General features: G+C 50.6%; 1 protein-coding gene and 1 long non-coding RNA gene across 2 annotated transcripts in view; both read right to left on the bottom strand.

The window, feature by feature from the left end:
- Positions 1–19496, bottom strand: part of LOC138733944 (uncharacterized) — a 28858-nt gene that overhangs the window by 8671 nt on the left and 691 nt on the right. The window contains exons 2-3 of the long non-coding RNA XR_011339505.1: positions 17399–17578; positions 16562–16661 (exon numbers count right to left, since the gene is read on the bottom strand). This is a non-coding gene — a long non-coding RNA (uncharacterized lncRNA). The remainder of the gene's footprint in view (positions 1–16561; positions 16662–17398; positions 17579–19496) is intronic.
- Positions 1645–6007, bottom strand: LOC138733950 (hydrocephalus-inducing protein homolog; the record flags this gene model as incomplete). Its single annotated transcript, XM_069881472.1, has 4 exons — positions 5957–6007; positions 4300–4538; positions 3545–3800; positions 1645–1737 (listed from the first exon to the last, which is right to left on the bottom strand). Coding segments are annotated over exons 1-4 (639 nt in total), but the record flags the coding sequence as incomplete, so codon positions are not given.

The raw sequence follows: 19496 nt of genomic DNA, 5'->3' as shown, positions 1-19496 counted from the left end.
GGAGAGCCTGTAGTAGCTGAAGGTTAGTTTTCAACTTCTACATGCATGTACAGCCAGCTAGAAACCTCGGCAGCCCAGCTGCAACATGACTCCTGATGCCCCTGCTGCAATGACAGCGCATCTGTGGCTTCAAAGCTGAGCAAAGCATAAGCTGTTTCTTCTTGGTTATGCGCTGCTCTGGGCTTCCTGCATGGTTTCTATAAATTAGAGAGTGCTTGCAAAACTAGTTCTGCATGTATTGGTATCAAACAGCTGCAGTGTTATAGCACTCGATAAATCAGAGTGCACGGCACCAAACAGACCACAGGCAGACATCAGGGAGAGCCGAGAATCACAGAATCCTAGAATAACCAGGTTGGAAGAGACCCACTGGATCATCCAGTCCACCCATTCCTATCAAACACTAACCCATGCCCCTTAGCACCTCGTCCACCCGTCCCTTAAACCCCTCCAGGGAAGGGGACTCAACCCCCTCCCTGGGCAGCCTCTGCCACTGCCCAATGACCCTTTCTGTGAAAAATTTTTTCCTTATGTCCAGCCTAAATCTCCCCTGGCAGAGCTTGAGGCCATGAGGCTTGAGGCGGAGCTTGAGGCATGAGAACCTTCTAATTAAACCTGAACTGCCTGCTCATGGCATTTTGTGCTTCTCTGGACGCCTAAGAACTAAAGGAGAGACCTGAAAACACAGAAACTAAACAATGAAGTAGCCTCTCTTCTTTTAGACACCTCGAGGAAGAGGGCGGTAATGCAGGAGTCAGGATCCACAGACTCAAGGGCTTCTGCATTGGTGCTCCCACTGCTGCAGAAGGACTCCTGCAGGTCCTTTGAAGAAAGCAAGGCTGAGGGAAATGCAAAAAGCTTGCATCCACATTAATGCAGAGAAGGCAAAGAGAGACAAGAGATGGCAGGTTTTCCTCATCAGCCTGGGGAGCTGACAGGAATCCAGAGCTGACTGGTTGTTCTCAGCTGCCCTGCGTGATTGGTGTTCAGACTTCACTGTGTCATGAAGCATCCTTGCAAACGTCCCTCTATGAGTGGGTCTCTCTAGAGGTGGCCATGATCCCCTTTGACAGATCAGCTGTCACCAAAATAAAACCAAGATGAAGTTAAAAAGCAGTCGCATCTCTAAAAACAAGCTCAATGAGTTTACAAAGCACCTCAGGATGGGTTTAGCGTCGCTCAGCTGCAGCGATCTGCTCTCCTGCCCACAGTCACTGTCTGTGCAAAGCCCACAATGTTCTTCTGGGTCCCACACATCTCACCTCATGCCCTTGGCTCAGCAGCTCAATTCTGTCTCCGCATCAAGAAAAGTAGAAGAGACCTGGCAAGACTGTCCCCAGCCCCATCTCTGTGCCAATGGCAAAAGCTCGGTCCCACTCAAACCAATCAGCAAAGCCCCAGAGACTGGCAGAAGCTGTTTAGCTTCCTCCTTTGAACACAATCTCACACACCCCGCACAGGCTTTCAGTCATCAGCCACACAATTAACTGCCAGCATGCAATCCACAGCCTTACCTTCTCGACCTGGAAAATGAGTTCCGTGGAGGACAGTTGCAGAACAGGAGCAATGAACTCACACGTGACATCCACCTGCATCACCTGCACCTTTTCTTCCTTGCTCCCCACGCCGGCGTGCCACAGCAGCCGCTCCTTCAACACCCGTGTGCGAGAGCTGCACGTTACCCAGCAGGTGTGACCAGGGCACCCAGAAAACACACGGCATGTGCTCACCACCTGACTGGAGGCATAACGGATTCTGACAGCCTGCACGAAATTGTGTCATGGGAACTGGGCCATCAACCACCAGCAGGTAGTGCTGCCCTAAAGTTGCTTTCCTCAGCAGCCCTGCTTCCTTTTACACCGCATCCTATTTATTTTGCACTCAAATGCCCACACCGCTACACCCTAACAGCCACAAATTCACTTGTGAGCCAGGTGCTGTCTACAGCTCTAGTAACTACTGTCCCAAATGACTAATGCTTTGACGTACCCCGCTGCTAACATAATGCTTACAGAAAGCTGCAGGAACCAATTTAAAAATATATAACCGTATTAAAGGACGTTGGTGGCAGAAGGACCAATGCCAGCAAACCCTCTCTTGGAAGCTTAGTGGAAAAGGTACATGGGAAAACTCCAAACAGCCAGCCTGCCTCCCAGTAAAGTGGCAGCACTCATTCCAAGGGTGAATTGTGCCCTCCTGGAGAGGGTTTTAAAAGAAATCTCCCTAGGAAAGGGACGTCTTGCACTTCAGAGGGAAACTCTCTGCTTAAGCTGGAGGCTCTTCTATTCAACACCTTTTCCCAAGTTCTCATGGTTTTACGTCCCCAAATTCCTCCCTCATTTCTCACTCTTCCTTCTGGTACAGTGCCACAACCCAGCTCCTCATCAGAGCCTGCAGTCTTCAAAGTCATCTGTGTTGCACGTGCAGTGCAGGGGGCTGGGCTTCAGACCAGCCTGAAGAGCATGAAGTCCTCCAGATTTTCACTGCGGGAGCCAGCTGTACTCACAGACACCCTTTTGGCTTTCCAGGCAAGACACTCTCACCAGAGCCCAGACCATTTTATTTCCTTTCTGGAATCTTTTTCTCCTCTTCAGCAAACCCTTGGAGCTCAGAAATGCACAGGGACAGTCCCATCACAGTCAAGTCTTCCTCAAACTACCCCTGAGGCAACCCTTTAAAACACCTTCCAAAACACTCCTATCAGCAGGAGCTTAATGCATGCTTATCTTACATTGGCTTAAACATCTGTGCCCAGTGATTCCAGAGACAGGGAACGCACACCAGGCTTAGCTGGCAGCTTCTCCACAGCATTGCGTTTCCCCTGGGAAGAAGGGTCCAGGGAGGAGGACACCCAGTGACCGTGCTGAAATCTCCCCCTCTGAGCTGCCACCCAGGGGCGCTGCGAGACCTGGCTGCCCTTAGGACAGCAGGGCTGGTTGAGAGGCTGGGGGGAGCTGTCAAGCTGTCAGTTATAATGGTCCTTGGGAACAGTTTCCCACAGGGAGAACATCACATTGATCATTCAAGCTGACGAACTGTGCTGGATTTTCTCCTCCAGGACTCAGTGCTAGACAAGCCCGCTGCTTGTCTTTGTCTACAGAGGAAAATCAGTGCTGCCCCCGTACACTCCCTTCCCAAGGGATTTTGGTCCACTCACTGCTTCCCCCAGATAATTACCTTGCTTTTGTTAATTCACTTTCTGCCTGTGCTCCTAGTCTAAGTGTAACTCTCTGCCCTTCATTTCTGCCTCAGCACACGACACCTCGTAACCCGTTGTCTGCCCCTGAAGCACCGATGCTTCCTTCAGATCAAATTTGGGTATCAACAAGCTGGGTTTACGGTAGCTACAGAAACATGAAAAAGCCTTAGCAATTGATGGTGGCCAGCAAGGAAAGCAACTGGTGCTGCCGTGGTAACTTCTGGCACTAAAACCGTTTGTTGAAAGCACTTGCCTCTCTTCTCAGGCAAATATCAAGGGGCTGCTGAAAAAGTCCCAGCGGAGGTGATCCAATGGGAAGGACTCAGCCCTCAGGGGAGACCTCACCTGTGGAGTGCTGGAGAAGCCTTCCACCACCATCTCCATACTCTTGCCCGGCATCAGCTCCATGCTCAGCGGTCGAAGCTTAAACACGGGGCAGGCAGATTTGGGGTTCTGGGAGGAATCCTTGCCCTCGGTGGTACTGAGGGCATCGAGACAGTGATGCTGCTGAAATGTGGAAAACCCTTCGGTTGTCCAATAGAGCAAATGGGTCTTTCTTCCTTTCTTCGTTACCTTGAAGCGGTAACAGAATGGAATTTTGCTAGAAGAGAAGCACAGATCGAAAATGTCATGGGACCTGCTATTTCACAGCAGTCACCCAGCTTCAACGCCCCAAAGCCATTATCTGACTGTGCATTTGGCAAGAAAGCCACCTCCCAAAAGGCTGACCTAGCAACCTCGCACCAACCCGCAGCAAGAGCCAGACCTTGGCTGCCCCTAAGCTTATCCCCGTCCAGCAGCTGGTCTGTGTGTGGACAGCGAGGGAAAGCTTTTTGAAGAACATCATCTCAGTCACAGTGGACAGAGCATTAAAATTAAGGGTAACTGAGAGATGATTTAGCAACTGGTTTCCATTTTGGTGCCTTTTGAGGATCTCAACCCACATTCACGTGGCCAGAAAATGTTTCTAAAAGAATTCCTGTAGTGTCAATGAAATGGCGCTGGGACCCTGAGTGCAGAAGGAGAATGAGCTGAAGGACTATGGCAAAACACCTCCTTGCTGAGCCCACGGGAGGAGCAGGAGCCGAGACATACTCTACCTGAAGCGGGGCCCCAAGTTGAGCTCCGGAACAACGGGTTTGTCAGTGACAATTGTGATGCCGGTGCCAATCGCCTGGACGGGGATGACGTAGCTACAGCTGTTCTCAATGAACACCTTCACTTTGTCCTTAAATATTTCAGTGTCATCCAAGTTTGCTGTGACAGCCACAGGCAGCTCGGCGTTGGGGGGGATCACTCCTTTACTGGGTTCAATCCTCCAGCATGAGCATTTGCCAGCCTGTAAGACAAGGCAGACACTAGCTGAGGAGGGAAACCAGGACAGACTAGCACTGGGAATAAGAGCTACCGCAGTTTGCTTACAACAGACACCAGCAGCGTCTGAGAGATGGACGGATGCTGACCTAAGGGACGGCTGACAAGCCACCACACTCCATTTTCTTGAAATTACTTAGGGTTGGTTAATTAAAGCGATTGGGTCATTCTGGCCTTGCACAAGTGAAAGAGGAAGCAGAACTCAGCATTAAAAGTGCAGCTGTACTTTGCCAAGCCACACCTCTCCTCAGAGAGCATCCACACCCTGGTCTCTGTCATTAACAGGAATGTGACACAAAGCAAAAGCAGACAGAACAGGGAAACCAGAGGGGAACCCATGCCCTCTCAGCTGCAATGGGCTACAGGGTTCTCTTGAGCTCCTGGAGCTCCAAAAGCGTGATGGTCAGAGCTAAGCCCTTTCCACAAAATAAAGGAAGAACTTGTCAAAATGATCCAGGCTCATTTCTGCTCAAACAGCCACGCAAACTCCCTATTTTAATCAGGACTGCTCCAGGTAAAATTGCCCCCAGAGCCAGGCTCCTCTTGCTGCACTGTGGTGGAACAGCTTGCTTTCTCTCTGACAGAAAACGTTGTATATAAAAATTAATTCACAGGCTGCTACGGACCAGTCACTTTTGTTGGAAATTAGCCCCACAGACACCTACCATCTCTGCCCAGAAGGATGCAGGGCTGGGAGACTGGTTGGACAGGTGGAGAGTTTGGGAAACATCTTGTAGGACTTGGATACTGCCGAAATCTATTTTGCTTGGATGCAAGCAGACAACTGCTCCTTCTCCAATGCTCACCAGATGGATTTCCTGCTCCAGGAAGCAGGTAGGAAAGATCAAAAAAAAACCAGGGAAAGTTTAAAAAGGTCAGACAGCTCTGAGCGCTCCAAGCCTGAGGGATAATTACAGCTCTTTGAAGCTTGCAGCCTTGACAGACCGAAAAAAAAAGCCTGGAGCAAGTGTGGGACCTAAAGTGAATCCGCCTGAAAGCCACAGGCTCCCATCAGCAGCAGATGAACAAGCCCGGTTTCTCACACTTGCTTTTCCACCGCTCCGGGCCCGTGGCCTTGGCTGGGGTATTGACAGAGAGATGTGATGGATGTTTCTCAGATGTGATGGGCCTGACTATCAGCACAGTTTCTTACACAGTGCTTGCTTTAGCAGGCTTCAGGGATTTCCCTGTGTGCTGCTGAACCAAAGTCCCGAGGAAGCAGCAGTTGCTCTATCGAATAATGCAGCAGAGTGTGAGACCCAGGGACTCTGCTGATTTTCAGACTGGGCTTGCTATCCCTTCTCACAGATCCATCATTAAATGCTGTGTCAGACACTCAGTTCATCATCTAAAAGGATGCCATCTTTCCTCTTCTCGAGGTACTGGCTGTTGCTCCTGCTGTGAATCCTCTTGGTCCCTGTCCACACCAGCCATGTCCTTGTTTCCTCAGGAAGAATCTCTGCACCCTTTAGGCCCCCCCAGCACAAGTGCCCAGGCATCTCCCCTAGCACTCACCAGTGGGGATCCTTCCCTCCCAATCGTCATGACACGAGCAACAGTGTCCTGCTCTCCCATCACCCGCGTTTGCAGTGTAAATGGGATTGGCACCCAGCTGTGTGGCTGGATAACCCCACATGGCACGAGGCTGGAGTACTGTACAGCAGCAGCATCCTTGTATTCCTGTAAGGGACAGAATCAAACTCAGCTTCAGAGGAAACTAAACTTCTTGACAACTACCACAGCAGCAATTAACACATTTTAAAAAACCTCCAGGACAAAGCAGAAAGGCACAAAACCAAATACAAAACCAGCATGGGCTTAGCACCTTGAAGGGCTCCAGAAGCTGCTGTATCCACACCCAAACCTGTGCTGGCAGCCTCCTTGCAGCACCTTTTCACAAGCCTCTAAGTTCTCCTTCATGAAAGTATCCGAAGGATTAGGAGCTAATCTGCTTCCTAAGGAGTTTATATTCAGGTAGGAATATGAACACAGGAACCAACCTGAATATAATTCACCAGTCTTATACAGAACCCTTCTTATTTTTTCTCTAATAATCCCCTCGGTAGCATTAGAGGGCAGGAGGCGGATGCAATGCCAAACCTGAGGAAGAATCCTGTAGCAGCCCGGCAGATCGCTGTCGTTCACAAGGGTCACCATCTGCTGATAGGGGACTTCTAGGAAGCATTGTCCAAAGCTCACCACGGGGTTGAGCGCTCGCAGCAGAGGAACTACACATCTAGGCAGAGAGATGACCAAAAAGGAATTAGAGATACTGAGAGAATGCAGAATTTGTTTACTCCCTGAACAGCAAAAAATTAAGCACAACATGTTTGCCACTGCCAAACAGACATTTAGTACCCCTACAGCAAGAAACTGCCTTTAACTCCTTACTCAACAACCTCCTGTAAAGGAGGGGAAAACCCTGAGATTCAGCATCACAGAGGCTGCCAGGTGCCCAGGCAAAGCAACTTGCCCTGTGCCAGAGCTGTCTGACGGCTACCTTCACTGCAGGAGGTTTGCAAGGACCCTTCCAATGGTCCCAGAAAGGCAGGAGTTCAGGGGGAGCCTTCCCAACGGGGCCCAGGGATTGCCAAGGCTCAGGGAACGCAAGACCCCAGTATCTCAGCAAAGGTGACTCCCTCCCCTCCCACAGCACTGTTGCCCTGCCTGAAAACTCAGCCCCTTTGTCCCAGCGGTGGAGGGCACCTGCCACCACCTGCCTTTGTGCAGTGGGTGATCGCCGTCTCCCAATTCCACCCCCATGGGCCCATACACCGTCTCTTCCCATCCGCACGACTTTTACAAAACTGCAGCCCAGATACTGACTGAATGGCTATGTCTGCGAGAGGAAAACTAACCCCTCTGGTAATGAGAAAGATAATCACTGCAGCACAACAGGACCGAACCTGGCTGCAGGTTCAGCTTAAGTCCGAGTATGGTAATGCTCAAAAGAACCAGAGGGAAGCAGAAAAACCTGAGCTCACTTTCCACAACAAGGACTATTTCCCCCTTCATGAGATCTTACCTCGATTTTTCCCTCACCAGACCTGCCACAAGCCCCTTCCCCACCTGCACGCACCTTCATTAACTGAACCAGACAGCAGCTTTCAGCAGGCTCATTGCACCCCAACCAATATTTGCATTTTGATTGCAACCCAGCACAACTCTAGCACTTGCACAAAGGAGGAGACGTGGCCCTTTGGAAATTTGTTACACCTCAAGCACCAAAATCCAGGCCAATAATGACTATAATTACTGTTCCATTTAGGAGAAGGCTCAGGGCCGTGCCTGTCCACTGGAGCCCAGGTGCTTCACAACGTGGGCTGCTTTCAAAGCGCTGACGCTCTCATGTCTGGCTGGGCAGAGCTGGCTAGCTAGGCAGTGCTGCTTCTTGGAAGCTGCAGCCAGCAAAGCTTGTGCAAGGCAGCGTGCTGGTGGTGAACACACAAAGAGAGACAATGAGCTGCAAAGAAAGTAAAGATACCTGGCAGTGATGAGCAATGATGACACCTTCCTGCCAAAGCCCTCCACGTGCACCAGCAGTGCCAGTTTGTAACTCTTCACAGTGTTGGAACGCAGAGTGACCTGGTAGAAGAGAAGAGCAGTAAAAGCTTCATCACTCCCAAAAGCCATTGGCTATGCATGGTGTCCTCCAGTTCTCCTTCCATGGTAAGGAAAGGGAGGATTTTGCCCTAATTCTTCTACTGGTCCACGTGTAGAGCACAATCTAAAGGAGTGATAACAGTCTTCTGACAACAGCTACTTTGTTAAATATACCGTGCAGTTATCAGAGCACATATGAGCTAAATCAAAACACACTTGGGCTACTGCTCTACTCAATACTGCATTAAAATTAAGGGACCAATTTTTAATCTCAACTACAATAATGTAAAACCAGAGGAAAACTGTTGACATCATAAAAATGAGTTCAAGCTTACAGTGGGAAGCTGAGGGCAAACCGTGGCCCAGCTACACTGTGCAGTTCACAGGTCCCAGAGCTTTTTCAGCCTGCTCTGGAGATCTGTGCAGTGAATACAGCTCCTTCTGCTCAACAGGAGAGGCAAAATCAGACCAAGCAGAAAAACAAACCGTTTCATGCAATGACATCTCTTTTCATAATAGCCACCTTCTGTCCTCATCTTTCCTCTGTCCACAGTAAATCAAAGAAATTGCTCTAAGCAGTTCTCAAAACACGAATGGCTTCTCTCCTTGACAATACAGTACAAGACCTTCAGCTTGTGATTTTGGAGAGAAAATGGTGCTCCTGCAGAAATGCCCCACAGTAACCCAGCCAAGAAAAGCCTAACACTAGGGCACGTATCTGACTTGTGTATGCTAGCAGCACCAAAACCCTCTCATACAACAGCAAAGCTCCAGCTCCACCTGCTCCAGCACGTATGGCTAGACTGTTCCCATACCTGGATATCCAAGAATTCCTGGGGATGGATGGTCCCTCTGCGGGGAGTTATGGTAAATTCAGTTGGCCTGATATTCACTTGGGCTCCACTTCTCCAGGACAGGCAAGTGTCGTCCGACATCAGAGCATAACTGGTGACACTGGGCGCTCCGCAGCCGTCCCCAGGAATGCGAAGGTTGAAGCTCATGGGCCTCAAGGAGGTGTTAACGAGGCGACAGGACAATGTGCAAGGGAAGCCTAGGAAAACAACCCAAGGATGAATTTATGTACCCAACTATCCAAGGATTCCTAGTGTGAATACCCTGTTATGATAAAACTGTGCTTGGAGTTCAGCTCTTTTCTATCTGAATTACAGCCAATTTGAGAAACTAGGCAAGTAATTAATTGTCCCTGAAGTTCCCTTTGATGCTGATCACAGAGCTTGCCTCCTTGGTAATGCCTGCTCTTAGCAATGCTGAACACAAGAGGTTTCTTTCTCTTTAACTGAGGAGCTCTCTCACACCCCCACCCAAAACAGCAGGAATTACATTTCACTTACGAGTGCGCACCCAGACAGACCCCTTATTCTGAACATTGAATCCATAAAATCCCCTCTTAACTCTGTGAACAAGTAGCGTATTGGCACTGAGGAGAAGCTACAGGAAGACAAAGGATGGAGGAGCTTGGGAACTACAGCATGATGAAAAGCATTCCAATGCGGTTTCCTTAGGATCCTTAAGGCATCTCATGTTTTTTGTCAACCAGACCTAGCACGGGACAACTTGCAGGCCACTCCACAAGAAGCCACTTGACCTTCGATTTGTTAAATGGTCCATGAACAGAAGCACCTGGGGCACAGAATGATAACAGCCCTTCAATCAATCCACAAGTGATTTTGCACCTAAACTGGAGATCATCTCAGTAAAAAGCCTTTTCTGAGACCGAGATGCAAAACCAGAACCTGCATTTCAGTGGAGATGCTCTGGTTGCTCAGCCACCGGCTCTGTCAGCAGGGAAGGAGCCCACATCTCCAAGGACATCAGTGCCTGATGAAGAGCCATCATTGGGGCATATTTGCTGGCTGGTGATAACAAGGTGCCCTTGCAGTGCTGCATAACATCTCACGCTGAAGGTCAGGTGGGAAATTGGGGCCTTGCTTTGCATCAGGAACATTCACCCAGAGCAGCTACAGGCTCGTATGTGGCGTAAATTCCCTTCTCCTGCAGTCCCACGCCCTGGGCCCCTCTGGGACGTGGGCTTGCACAGTCATTCTCCCGCCAGGGATCACGCGGTTGGGGCTGGACAGATACGAGGGATATCAGGACACACTGACTTTCTACTCCTTTGGTCCCGTTTGATCTCACGGCGGCTGAATACTGCCTAAGCAACCAGCAGCCCTGGTTTAACACCCCAAAGGCCGCTGGGGAGGAACACAAGTGAGGGATGTTCTCATGCTGCAGTGCTCCACGATGGCCACACACAGACCTCTCAACTCAAGGTCCCAGCCCGGGGTGCACTCACCAAAGGGGACATCACCAAAATCGAGGGAAGGTACAGCAAAATGAACAGCTGGTGCAAAGACACAGCCCCTGTGAGGAGAAAGACAAGGGTTAGCTTGGTTAGGGACGTGCTAAGCTTTCAGCTTGCATTACCACTCAGATCAGCAAAATCTGGTCTCAGGGCCACGGTGAGTTTCAAATCAACCAGTCACCGTCATGCTCAGCATGACATCCATGTGGACAGGAGGCAGCCAGGCAAAGCAGCTGAGAGCCACCGATGCGGCTCAGAGCTCTGTGCTACGCAGGGTTGGCCCTCGGGTCACTGCTGGCCCCGTGAAGGACCCTGAACAAATGATGGCTCTGTGCCTTATGAGGAACGGCTGAGTGAGCTGGGGGTGTTTAGCCTGGCGAAGAAGAGGCTGATGGGAGACCTCATGGCTCTCTACAACTACCTAAAAGGAAGTTGTGGAGAGGAGGGTGCTGACCTGTTCTCCAGCCCCCTCACCAGCTTTCTCACTCTTCTCTGGACTCGCTCCAGAGCCTCAACACCCTTCTTGTGGTGAGGGGCCCAGAACCGAACACAGGATTCGAGGGGCGGTCTCCCCAGTGCCGAGTCCAGAGGGAGAAGAACCTCCCCAGACCTGCTGGTCACGCCGTTTCTGATACAAGCCAGGATGCCACTGGCCACCTGGGCCACCTGGGCCACTGCTGGCTCATGTTCAGTCGGCTGTCAAGCAACACCCCCGGGTCTTTCTCCTCCAGGCAGCTCTCAAGCCAGACTTCTCCTAGCCTGTAGCACTGCATAGGTCTATAGCACTGCCTATCAACCATGGAGTCCCTTCATTTCTTTACTGTTTTGATCTAGTGCCTCCCAACAGCAGCAGCCCGGCAGCCTGGATGCTGAGGAGGCGCAGGCAGCCCCGGAGCTCCAGAGCACCCAGCACCAGCTTTCCTGCCAACACCACATTGTCCCCCAGCCCATGCTTAAGACTGACTGCGACAAGCTCGCAGGCTGCCTGGATCCCGAGAAAGGAGCTTTGCCACTCCTATCATCAGTTGTTCTTTTCCCCTTCTCCCCCTGGCTTGGTGAGGGTTTTCTTTTGCAATGGCACCAGCCTATGGGATGATACCCAAGTCCTTGGGACAGCATTTGCTGCTGGGCTTCCCAACTCCCCCATCAGCCCTTTTCTGTCTGCAGAAAGGAGGCTCCGGAGCTCTGGCTGCACAAGCGCTGGGAAGACAGCTTATAGCATCAGAGACGAAGCCGAGGCTGCTGCTTCCCATTTTGTATGGATTTTTAACAGAGGATTTTAAAAACACTGCTTCTGGCTGCAGAATCGCCCCAGGCTGGCCCAGCCGTCAGCCCCCTCCCAGGCCCTGCTGGCCCTGCTGTGTGTTCAGGTGGGACGTCTCTGACCATCGCTGCCCAGAGCTGATACCATCCCACTGTCTGCCAGGGCCCCCGGGGGAATGAGCTCCCTGTAGGAAGGAATCACTCCAGGTCCTTGGAGCCCGGGCTGGGCAGCAGGCAACTCCACACCTTTCCCCTGCAGCCTTCAGGCAAACTCTTTCCCATCACAGACATCACTTCAAGCCCTGGGGGTCTCACACAGGGGTAGCAAAGGGTCACAGAAAGAACCCGCTGCTGCCAAATTCCATGCACACAGCATCTTGGAAAATTGCAGAGCAACCCACCAGGAAGGCAAAGTTGCTTCCCACAGGGACTCAAGGCTTTCAGAGCTACACTGGCTATTGAGAGCATCAGAGGCACAGTCACTTCCCCTTATAAAGAACCGCGCTTCATTTGCTGCTGGAATTGCAGGATTCAAACTGGAGTGAAGCTTAAAAAGCCTTGGCTCTTCGTCTTCGTCTTGATCCTAGACACCCCACACTAAGACCTTAGACAAGACCTCTGCTTCATCACAAAATGAGGTTGGAGGGAGATGATTATCCAGAGGTGGCTACAGATGTGCCCAAAGAGCTCCTACATCCCTCCTTACCCAACAGTCAAAGTCAGAGGCTCAGCAGATCCATTCACCCGGAACCTGAACTCTTCCGTGAACTTCCCCAGGATGGTGGAACTGAAGGAGATCCTGATGACTTGGAACCCATCCGGTGAAACAATGCCCTTCTGGGGACAAAAGGTGAAGCAGGAGCCCAGAGCTGTACTTGGAGGTATCAGGCTGAAGGCACCATCCATGTCTCCTGAGTTAAACAGGAACACCTGCAGCAGTAAGAATACAAAACAGAAACACATTAAGAAATCTCCCATTTCTCAGAAGGCTGATGGGCCGTGCTTCGCTGAAGACAAAGAAAATACAAACAAGACAAGTTCTGCCTTTGTTTTTTTTCAAGCAAAGCAGTGATAACTTCACATGAACAGAGTCACTCTGGGTTTAGCCCACTGACACAGAGCAGTCTGCGTCGACTTGCAGTGCAGAGGAGCTGCACAGCATCACCCCGTCAATGCAGCCCTGTCCCTAAGAACCCTGAAGGCCAACTGCAGCCTCGTGTGTGACTCACCCACAACAGCTTCTGCCCCAGGTCAGTCTGGTCCTGCCAAAGGCAGAACACCTTCAGCTTCCACTGCAGCCGACAAGGTCACTGCCTGCAGCAGATACCTTGGGGCTGCACTCAAACCAACCTCAGGAACGCTCTCCAGCTCTGCTACAGGACATCAGTCAGGGTTTTTTTTTTAATTTTAACTTCAACGTGACAGTTTCTCCATCCTTGTTTAGACTGATACATCAGGAAAGGAGGAGCAGGAGGTGCAGAGCTGCTCCATCTACTCCAAAGAATTTCTCTTCCCTAAATACAGCCAACACAAATGAATTTACCATTGCGAGAATAACTGCAAATCCAGAACCACGCCTATTTTCTTGAACACTCAGTAGATCAGCTGCCTTGAATGACTCACACAATCCCGCAGCATTTGCCAAGATGAACTTCTTTCCATGTCAGGGAAGGAGGGCCCACATCTGCCTGCATGCTGTCACCAAGAAGCCCACCCAGAACCGAGCTGGAATGTTCCTAATTGCTTCAGGGGCAAGCCCTGCCACTTGCTGCTCAGTGTGGCACTAACAACATCACCTACTTATTCATATTTTCTCAGGTAATGATACTGATAAATTGATACAGAGAGAATCAATAAAGTACCAGCATTAAAAATGCAGAGAGCACAATGTTTTGGTAAGAAAACACCTTAATGTGTCCTCGCCTGCCAGAGTCCATCTTTTGAAAGCATCTGGCATGCTCTATCACCTCATTTTCTACCTCTTTTCTTTGCTCTATCTTGGTTTTTTGCAAAAGTCTTGACAGCGGGGGGAGGACGGGCAAATTTGCAAATATGTAGACAGTTCTCTGCTTCTTTCCAGAAATGTTTTGCTCTCTTTAGAGCCAGAGATGTCCCAAGACTCAAGTGGCTTTTGATCCACTGTTGCTTTTGCGTCAAGGTGCTGGGGTTTTTTTGCATGAAGCCTCCCAGCTGACCTCAAAGGGAGGTTGCCCAAAGGCAGGGATTAGGGCTTCATGAACAACACATGCACATTTTGGACCCCATCAAACAGCATCCACATTCTCTGACACCACCCCCCCCCACCATTGGACTGTTATGTCAATATTCCCTGCCCACAACTGCCTGTGTTGCCAGAAATCCCGTGGGTCCACAAGGCTCACAGTTCCCAGAAAGCCATCGGGATCCACCCCAATTCCCATGTACCCCTACTGCTCACCTCACAGCTGCGGGCCCATCCAACAGAAACGTCCCCAATGTCCAGTTGCTCGTAGCTGAACCAGAGCTGGGGCCCAATGCGCTCAGCTGCGATGTGGAGGGGCAGCCTGGCTTCACGGCCTGGGGAGAGATTTCTGTTTCAGTACAATATTTCCCTCTGTCATCCTGGATTTTCCAGGCTGCCTCCATGCTAGTCCCTGACTCCAGGCTGGAAGGGACCAGCTCTAGATGCTCCAGGAGAAGATACAGGACCCGCAGGAGGTACGCCCTTGGGCCGCTGCCTAATTTTGAACCAATCAGTTCAAAGTTTAACCAATTGCAGTTCTGTGTACAGACGAACACAAAAATGAATTTTCAGCAGCTGAGCCCCACATCGCCTGCTCCCTCCCAGCGCCCAAGAGCCACAGCTTTATTTGCATGAATAATTAAGAAAGTTCGTTTTGAGCTTAAATATGTTCCAAGAGCAAATTTCAGACCACTGCCTAACTGCCAGTTTTGCCAAGTGACCAGTGCTGATCAGTTCTGTAAAGAACCAATCCAGAAGCATCTGCTAAGCCATTAGCGCAGGACCTGCAAAAAAAGCTGAGGCCAGCAAAGTCCCTTTCCAGTGAGGCAGGAGATCCAGCTGCAAAGTTCACGGTACTGCAACTGCAGCAAAGCTGCCAGATAATCCCAGCAAGAGGCATGCATGCCACCCGCACATCATGCTCCAAAGGGATTTGTGACCGGCACCCAAATGCATGAACAAGGTAGTGAGAGAAGCCAAGAAGCAGAAATAATTGATCCTCTAGTTAAAGATCATCATTTTCTTCTTTAAACTCTTTGTACCAGGCACCTCGGCTCTGGGACAGTTTCCATCCTGACAATCGAGTGGTTCAGCTCTATTTTGTAAGGGATAGGGGTAGGCACGTCGTTCAAATGACCAGCTAGAGGTCCTCTCCCAAGGAGCCAGTGGAAGAGTTCACCTCTCCCCAGGGCCCATCAGGGTTTCTCAAGAACAGGCTCCTCTTGCTAAACACACATTAGTTAGCCAGCTCTGTTTCTTGTGACTCCCAGACCAGTTATAAGCTTGCACACAAGTAGTTTTCCTGTTTCTCTGCAACAAAAAAGCTTTCCTGCCACAACCCCCAGAGTGCCCTGCAGCAACGTGAGGGACACCGCTAGCACCAGTACAAGAACCTCAGAGCCAGGAGCACAGCACTGAGTGAGGAACGCCTGGGAGCATCTTTTCAAATCAACCCTTTCCTCCCACAGCCCCAACAACTGCAGCTGGTGGGCAGGAAGACTTCTTGTTGACACAAGCCCTGTGTCATCACCACAGGGAGCGTTTGCCCAGTAAACCCTGCACAGTTACTGTTTAAAGCTGCTCCATCACATTTGTATCTGTCAGCTCAGAGCAGTCAGGAAAGAAACAAAGCAGCTGGGTCAGTCATTTCTTCACCTTCCAGAATGGGAGCTGGGGATCACGGGCCTCCCACCTCTTCCTCTCAGATGGGGAAAACCATCACGTTCCCTGGATGGAAGGTAGACAGCCATGCCCTGCTCCTGAAAACCACCCAGAGGAGCACCATGCAGAGATGCAGGGGAAGGACAAAGTAACCTGAATCACACAGCTTGCTGTGAAGGGCGAAGCTGGGTAGGGCAATGACAACTGCTCCCAGAAAAAGACTTGACAGCACTTCTGAAAGATGGCATGAGCATAAAGCTTGTCTAACAGACTACCTGAACTCCGATTTCCAGGAAGGGTGCTCACCCTGCTGCTCCCAGCCAGCCCTGTGCAATGCTGCCCATACGCACCACGGACTCAGAGCTACAAGGTGACAACGCCCACGCAGGGAGAGAAGCATGTGCTGGCCAGAGGAGGTCCTTTCACAGACACCCTGTGCTCAGCAGGGCTCAGACGCCTCAGGTCTGGCAGCATCTGGGCAGTGGGAGGTGATCAGGGCCCTGGGAGCACAGTGGTAACTCAGCTCCTACCACCTCAGTAGTCTGATGATGCATCTGCATAATAAAGACTCATCGTGGAAGGAAATGGGCTACAGGAGCATCGTACTTGTCCATTAAAGCTCTTCTGCTCTGTAGTTCTTTGGCCTTCACAGACACCTCACAGGAGAGCAAATGCTGGCAAAGCCCTGGCAAATTCATGCTTTGATGGTTCTGGGATCAGTGAGCCAAGCTTAGAGCCAGGCATCCTGAGGGCTGGTCTGGGACAGAAGGCTACCTGGAAACCACAGGGACAGTGGGCACGTGCCAGCACAACCCTGCTGGTCGCTGACCCTTCCTAGCAATTACACAAGAGCAGAGGGAGCTGGAAGACTGTGCCTCGCCTTCCCTGGGCCTGACAGAAGACGAAGGAGCCGTACCTGAGATGTCGCAGTAGACTGTTCGTCGATAGACTCTGGCTTCTTGGGGTTTAAAGATCACGTTAATTTCAACCGGAGAATTTGGCAAGACATCTCCCTCCTAAAACACAAGACAAATCATGCATCTTCAAATATTGCATTTCTTGTTTTCAGCTCCGCACCTGGAGCACTTACTCAGAGCATCAGTGCCGAGAAAGTAGCCAACAACACCCGTCACCAAAATTTATAAGAGCATTTGGAATCAGCTGCAAAATAAACTTTCTAAGTCCCCCACCCTTACCAGCACCTGGCAGAAGCATTTGGTTAAATTCAGGCTATAGAGAAGGAACCAAACCGACTCATACTCCAGCAAATCAGGCAGGATTTCTTCAGAAGTACCAGGCAGTCTAAGGGACCTCTCTCCTCCAAATCTTCCACTGTATCCCTGTGCCACTATGGCTACACAAACGCTTTGACTTAGATCAGAAAAGATTGAGCAAATCAAATGTATTTTTCCATTCCAGGTTGAAAAGGTGCTGCACTGACACCCTGCCCCTGCACAGATACCTACAAGTACATAATGCACCCTGATACCTCTGAAGGCTGTAAGGACACTTAAGTGCCCTCAATTTATGGCCCTCGCAACAGAGATCAGTTTTAGGCAGCTCTGACCGCCTGCCAGATGCCCGCAGTTCAGAAATGGTTTTTGCAATAAGTTCTCCCAGCCCCATGAGAGAAACCCGGAGTCTTCTTTCTCAGCACATCCAACCAGCTGATGTGGGATCTGCCAAGTGACCTCGTCAGGGAGAAGGGGAGGAGGAGAAGGAGAAGGAAGGGAGCTTCTCAGCTGTCACTTACCACTGGGTCAATGGTGAAAACATCATTGGAGAAAAGCAGGGAGTCTCCTTGCACTTTCTCCCTCTGCTTCTGGAAGCCGCGGGAGAGAAGGGGAGCATGTTCTCGGAGAGTGGGGACTTCTGTGCACTCCTGAGAGAACAATCCGTCTCGTTCTCCCGCCTCTGCAGCCTGTGGCACAGCCTGCAGGGAGAGACAAACCAAGCAGATCATTTAAGAAGCAACATCTTTGCAGTGACCATCAGGTAAGCACAAGGGCAGCAACGCACTCGAGGAGGAACAGCAGCAGCTCAGCAAGGGGCTGACCCTCTGCCACGGGGTCCCCAGGGATCCAACTGCCACCTGCTGCCCTCCGGCACGGCAGGCAGTTTTACTCCACACTTACAAGTTCTGCCTTCCAGCACAGGATCCCAGAACACTCGAAAAGCAGATGAATGTATTCAGGTATCGCAACAACTTGGTGAAATTTAATGGGGTTACATGCATGAAAACAGAGGCCCTGAGAAAGGAAGGGGCATCACCTCTGAATTCAAACACTTCATTCAAAAGAAAAGCCTTTTGAAACCCTTTTGCCCGGCATCAGAGCTGCTGCAGACAGTGCTGTGAAAACCCAATTCCCTCCACCAAGGCAGAGCGTGGAGCAACCTGATCTAGTGGGAGGTGTCCCTACTCATGGCAGGGGGTTGGAATTGGATGATCTTTAAGGTCCCATCCAACTGAAACCATTCTGTGATTCTAGCCTTAAACCACCTTTTCTGTTTCCTTTTTGGCCTTCAATGCAGAGCTTTGATGCAGATGATCTCTCCCACACTTGCTAGTTGCAGCAGGAATCATTCACAACCAAGAGAAGAAAAGGGACTCTGCTGCAGCGCAGCTGGCATACTGCTCTCCTCCCTTCCCACGCCCGTCCCCTGGCCGTGACTAACCAGCAGGAGACATCTCTGAGGGAGAACTGGAAGGCTGCATGTGCAGCAGATGGAGGCGCAGCAGTAAGAACAGGACAGCGATCGCTACCCAGCTGAATTCAAACACAGATAGGAGGGAACCACGGCCACGGAGCTGCACACAGAGCCACGGGCAAATGCTGTCACCAACACCAAAACCCCTCACTTCGGCTCACTCCCATGCAGCACACTGGGAAATGTTTCTCCAGGGCTGACAGACGATGCTGTGCATGGGGAGGGCTTCCAGTCTCTGAGATGGACAACCCTCAACTCAACCCATCCACAGACAATAATTCCACCCTTACAGCCCAGAAAGTCCTGCAGGAGGGGGACAGAGCAAATCCCTGGACAGGCCTCGTAACAATCCAGGTCATTTTGGGTCACATCCTAGTGCAGAGTCCCACGCTGCCTCCTCCCTGCTCCAAGACCTCAAAAGTTTCTCTTAGAGCAGCACAGTGACCCTGGAGCTATGGACATCCCTAAGATTGCGAGTAAGGAAGAACAAAACCTCCTGGTCAGCGTTGAGGACACAAACTGGTGCAAGATCAAATGTAACTAGGAAAAAAACAACAAGGGTCAATGTCGACTGTGGGGAAACCTGGTTGCTCATGAGGGGAAAGAGGATCACTCAGGGTCCACTTTGAGACATAGGCAGGTAGGAAGAGACGGAAAAGGAATGGCCCGGGGAAGTATCAAGAGAAGTTCAAGAGGTTTTCTTTTAACACACTGAGATTCCACGGAAGCCATGCACTGGGTAATTAAAAATAGAGAGCAGTGGAAAACTCGTTTTGGCCTTCAAGGCATTTCTGACCTAATTACACTTAACCTTATTTGCTCAGAAGCCCTGAAAAAATCATGCAAGTTTAGGACAGTTTCCTAACCATGATGGGTTCAGACTAACTCCTAGAGACCTAAATCCACCCAAGGCTGAGAAGTCACACAAGAATTTCACAAGTCACCCAAGCTTTTGTGTGTAATTTCTAACTCACTCACCCAGCTCTAAGCGTTTCTCTGCGCTGACCTAAACGGCAACTGCAAAGCTTCACCAATGATGCCCTTTGAAGAACCTGCCCCACCTCTCACTACCAGGAAGACACAGGCAGCTGAAGCCCAAATGCGCTTCTCGGCTCTGTACTCTCCTACCTTCCCTACAGAAC

This window comes from Phaenicophaeus curvirostris, unplaced genomic scaffold (genome assembly GCF_032191515.1).
Source record: "Phaenicophaeus curvirostris isolate KB17595 unplaced genomic scaffold, BPBGC_Pcur_1.0 scaffold_50, whole genome shotgun sequence".
In the NCBI taxonomy this organism is placed as follows: Eukaryota; Metazoa; Chordata; class Aves; order Cuculiformes; family Cuculidae; genus Phaenicophaeus; species Phaenicophaeus curvirostris.
The sequence above is the reverse complement of the archived record's forward strand: the minus strand, read 5'-3'. Positions and strand labels throughout refer to the sequence as shown.